The sequence below is a fragment of the Pinus tabuliformis genome, chromosome 1_2 (genome assembly GCF_031772625.1).
Source record: "Pinus tabuliformis cultivar Carrire ecotype Pingquan chromosome 1_2, CPIR1, whole genome shotgun sequence".
Taxonomy (NCBI): Eukaryota; Viridiplantae; Streptophyta; class Pinopsida; order Pinales; family Pinaceae; genus Pinus; species Pinus tabuliformis.
Genome location: NC_142298.1, coordinates 1,136,062,430 through 1,136,066,945, shown reverse-complemented (window position 1 = coordinate 1,136,066,945; position 4,516 = coordinate 1,136,062,430). Strand labels below are relative to the sequence as shown.

General features: G+C 34.0%; 1 protein-coding gene across 1 annotated transcript; it reads right to left on the bottom strand.

The window, feature by feature from the left end:
* Window positions 1–2,674: 2,674 nt before the first annotated feature.
* LOC149210171 (short-chain dehydrogenase reductase 2a-like) lies at window positions 2,675–3,876 on the bottom strand. The gene is made up of 2 exons (XM_089394366.1): window positions 3,748–3,876; window positions 2,675–3,635 (listed from the first exon to the last, which is right to left on the bottom strand). Exons 1-2 carry the CDS (start codon window positions 3,816–3,818, stop codon window positions 2,828–2,830), a joined length of 879 nt encoding a protein of 292 aa, XP_089250492.1. The 5' UTR covers window positions 3,819–3,876; the 3' UTR covers window positions 2,675–2,827.
* Between the last annotated feature and the right edge of the window lie 640 nt (window positions 3,877–4,516).

Sequence of the window (4,516 nt, the reverse complement as noted above, 5' to 3'; positions counted from 1 at the left end):
TTTATATATTCACACTATTAATCAAATATAATTGGTTTAAGATAAATAATAATGGTCATCGAAGCAGGCATACACGTGATCAGGTGTGTGTATAATGTGCTTCTCTCTTAAAAATTTGGAAGGATTAAGTGTATATATTGTGCTTCTCTCTTAAAAATTTGGAAGGATTAAATAATTGAATCGTATAACCTCTTAAGAGTTAAGCGATATATCGAGTGTAAAATGCGAAGAATTGGTTTTGAGAGCAATCTCAATGGAATAGATTTATTGTCAAATGACATGGAGTTGCATACCCTATATTGCTCAAAATATTATATTTCGCGGGCTTATCTTGGATTATTTATGTCCTTAAAGGTGGAGAATATAGAAATAGTGGCAAGATACGTTGAATGGTTCACTCTAAATTTTTCAACACTTATACCATGAGTAAAGTTGTTACGTTGAATTGTTTACTCTAAATTTTCAATACCAATACTATAAGTAAAGCTGTTGGATTCAAAATTCTGCACTGTTTCTGTACCAAAGTAATCCGTTTAAAGTTTTGGGTTTTGATTTAGTGATTTAGCAGAGCACTTGAATGAGGATGTGCTACTTCAATAGGCTTTCAATATTTTTGACAATGGTTGCATATTCAAACAATGCACACACATACCTAGGATATCAAAAGACCGACAATATGTTCAGAATCAAGGAATTCCCTATCGACATATGTCAAAATCAAAACAAACCCAAAAAGTATAAGTAAATTGGATAAATGCACACACATACCTAGGATATCAAAAGACCGACAATATGTTCAGAATTGAGGAATTCCCAATCGAAATATGTCAAAATCAAAACAAACCCAAAAAATATAAATAAATTGGATAATTTTGAAAAACAGATTTAAAAAATAAAAATTTAGTCATTGAAAGATCTAAAAATCCTGACCCGAAGAGATTGAATAACGCTGTCAACGGTCTATGTGCATCCAAGCAACAGCCATAAACCACCAAACCCTACCATAAACCACCAAACCCTATCACTCTATTTTTCCTCCTCTTTCACCACCCTTGAATCTAGCCAACAAGAATGGTGATTTGGAGGTTACATATCTTTCTAGGTAATTCATTAACTATCCAAATGTTGGCAATGATCTTATCTAGGGAGCTAATCCATAACCTTCACACCAACTCAAGCATTTTTCCACTTCCACTTAGCCTAATATTTCTATTAAAAAAAATCAGTAATAAAAAAAAGAAACATTGATAATTAAAAAGAAACAAATTATATTTAATTTCATTTATATGAAAGTCCATATTGTAATATTAAAATTTCACATTCACCTTTGAATGGATTATTTTTTTAATATTGATATGGATTTTATATATATTTTTTTAATAATTAAAAATTAACTATTTTCAAATAAAATTTATTAGATCACATCATTTATAAAATCAAGATTAATATTGATTTTTTATAAAAAATTTCACAAAAAGCTTTTTAAAAAATCATAGACTTTTTTATAATATATATATATATATATATATATATATATATATATATATTTCTTCAGTTAAATGTTTAGGAATGAGGTATTTTTATTATAAATTAAGTGTTTTGATATATAGATACTAGTGATATAATTTATATAATTGTGCTAGTCATAATTTAGTTGTTAAATTAATAGTAAAACAATTATTATTAAGAATTATTCATAAATATTAATTAACTTGTCTTTACAATTTAATTTAAAAATTAATTTAATACTAAATCACAAATTATAGATGATGAAGTCATGTTTCAAAAGGGACACCATTTAAGATATAACATTAAAAGTTTTATTCCATATTCCCATGCCTTCACTGCCACAACACAATTGCTTTCACTCTATATCAATAGTGTACAACATGAACCTTGTAGGAGACAATTGGTTGTGCAAAATAAGTTTCTTCGAATTGACATCTTTTTGAGTTGAAACTAAGTTTTTCCATATCAATTTGAACCAAACACTACCAAAGAAATAAAATTATAAAGCTTCATTACGACCAATGGGGTAGAGGGCTCACTAAAAAAGAACGTTTTAGCACAACATTTTCACTTTCATTTTTATTTTTTAATGAAAGCTTTAATTGATCATCTCACATCATGTGAGCAATTCATACTCAAATTAGCTATATTTAAACTAAGCTACATGTACTAGCTATTAAGTAGCACTTGTTTCATTATGTTTTTAAATATGTCAATGAATTTTAATTATATAATTTTGAGAATATTATCATTTTTGTTATTTAATTATTAGACATTTAGCAGGAGGGAAACTTTGTCTTCTTAAATAATAGTGATGCGTCAGCCATAAATAACAGTAATAACTATCCCAATATTGATTTGACAATTAAATTATAATAATTTTTGCAATAAAAAAAATCACTAATTACCTAATTCATTGAAAAACCACTGAGGATAATTATAACGGTAGAAACGGTAGGAAAACTCGTATTTCTCCGTATAGATTTTTAAGTAAATTTGAATATGGATTTTTGCACCCAAAAAAATTAATTATCCGAAACATTATTTAATTATCGGAGAATATCGTCGAACATCTGAAAGACTCCAAAATAACATATAAAACCAGGAAGAAGGAAACGCATTCAAAAAAGAGCTGTGCTCAGCCCTTTGAAGGGGTGCCCTCGTATGGCATACAACAATCTCAATTTGGAAAATGGCTTACAGAGATCAGCATATAAACTAGAAAATCAATTGCTGACATTATTCTACGACTTGAGTTCTCTACTCTAATCTTGCACTCAGAAAAGTAAAACATATAAATTACATATACGCAGTCTAATTATCTGTAAAGGCCCCACGAGTGATTCACAACTGTGAATCCGCCATCAACGACGAGGTTATGCCCACTGACATATTTTGACTCATCGCTGGCCAGGTACAGACCAGCCTCGGCAATATCCTCTGCTTTAAGGGTGTGCCCCTGTAAGTTGGCGATACTGTTGCAGAAGCCTTCCATTGCAGCCTTATCCTCTTCCGAAATTGAGGAGGCATCCCCTTGTTTGAAGTACTGGACTGCAAGAGCTGTGGCCACGCCATAAGGGGAAACAGTGTTCACTCTGATACCGTATTTTCCAAGCTCAGCTGCGCCATTTTTAGTCAATCCAAGGATTGCATGCTTCGATGCTGTGTACGAGTAAGGAGCAGCTCCTCCCAGAATCCCCGCCACGCTGGTTGTAGAGATGATGCACCCCTTCTTCCGCGGGACCATCACGCGGGCGGCGTGCTTAATGCCGTGCATCACTCCTTTCACGTTTACATTCATCACTCGATCGAATTGCTCCATATCATACTCTGCCACGCTCTTCACCAAAAAGCTGTCATTAGTTCCAGCGTTGTTATACATAATGTCCAGTTGGCCATACTTATCCATGGCCACATCCACCGCCGCGCTCACATCTTTTTCTTTGCTCACATCGCAGTGCACGTAAGTTGCCACAGCGGGAGAAAGTGATTCCTCAAGCTTCCTGCCAGCTTTCTGCGCAACGTCTGCGATTATGACTTTGGCTCCATGCTTAATGAACAACCGAACAATGGCTTCTCCTATGCCCGCTGCCCCGCCCGTTACTATAGCAACCTTCCCCTCCAATCTGCATGCACCATTCAATTCAACAAATACATAGTTTCAGAAAATTAATGTTACCAAATTGAAAGAAGAAAAAGGTAGAAGGTTAGCGTGAATTGTTCCCGTATTATGCTTACCGTCGATCTCCAAGGTCGCTCAAATTACTAACACAACCAGTGCCTGCATTGTGCTGTCCGTTAGACTCCATAGTTTTGAATGGGGAGAGAAACAGAAATTGGAAAGATAGAATTAGTCCCTGCTCTCCTTTAGATGCTAAGGAGATGGATAGATGCCTATGGAGAAGCTGGCTTTTTATAGCTTCGTAGATAATGTCTCATTCCTTTGCATACTAATTTGAGAATATAATATTATCGTTAAAGTCGTACATATGTTCTCGCGTGCTTGACAATGAAGCCTGACGGATTCATGAAATGTGGCCGATGGGATAAGCGGACAGAGGGCAAGACGATATCTAGCTACCGGTCAAATAAGAACATAAGAAATAAACTGACCATATCTAGCTACCGGTCAGATAAGAACATAAGAAATACACTGAAGTTTCCCTGATTCGAAGGGAAGTACTCTCAGAAATATCTAGGCACGAGATATGCATACATATTCGAGTAATAATTGGATTCGTTTATGCCTTGGTGGAGTCCATGCACGAGCTTTTGAATGGCATGTTATTGTTTGTCGTTTTATGGGTGGATGGTTGGCTCGACTCGCTTTTGTTTTCATTATATTTTCCGAATCAACCGTAATATTACATATGTGGGATTATATGCATATGTCATCAAACGATTTGAGTGGATAAAGTCCAATGTTCAGGGTATGCACAGCTAAAAATAGAATAATTATACACACAACAGAAAAATATGAGACAACAAGTTTAACGTGGTTTATCCA

Coding starts and splice junctions, on each gene's coding strand:
- LOC149210171 (XM_089394366.1), bottom strand. CDS start 3,818: ATGGAGTCTAACGGACAGCACAATGCAGGCACTGGTTGTGTTAGTAAT. Junction 3,636..3,747: donor AGCGACCTTGGAGATCGACG/GTAAGCATAATA, acceptor TGGTGCATGCAG/ATTGGAGGGGAAGGTTGCTA.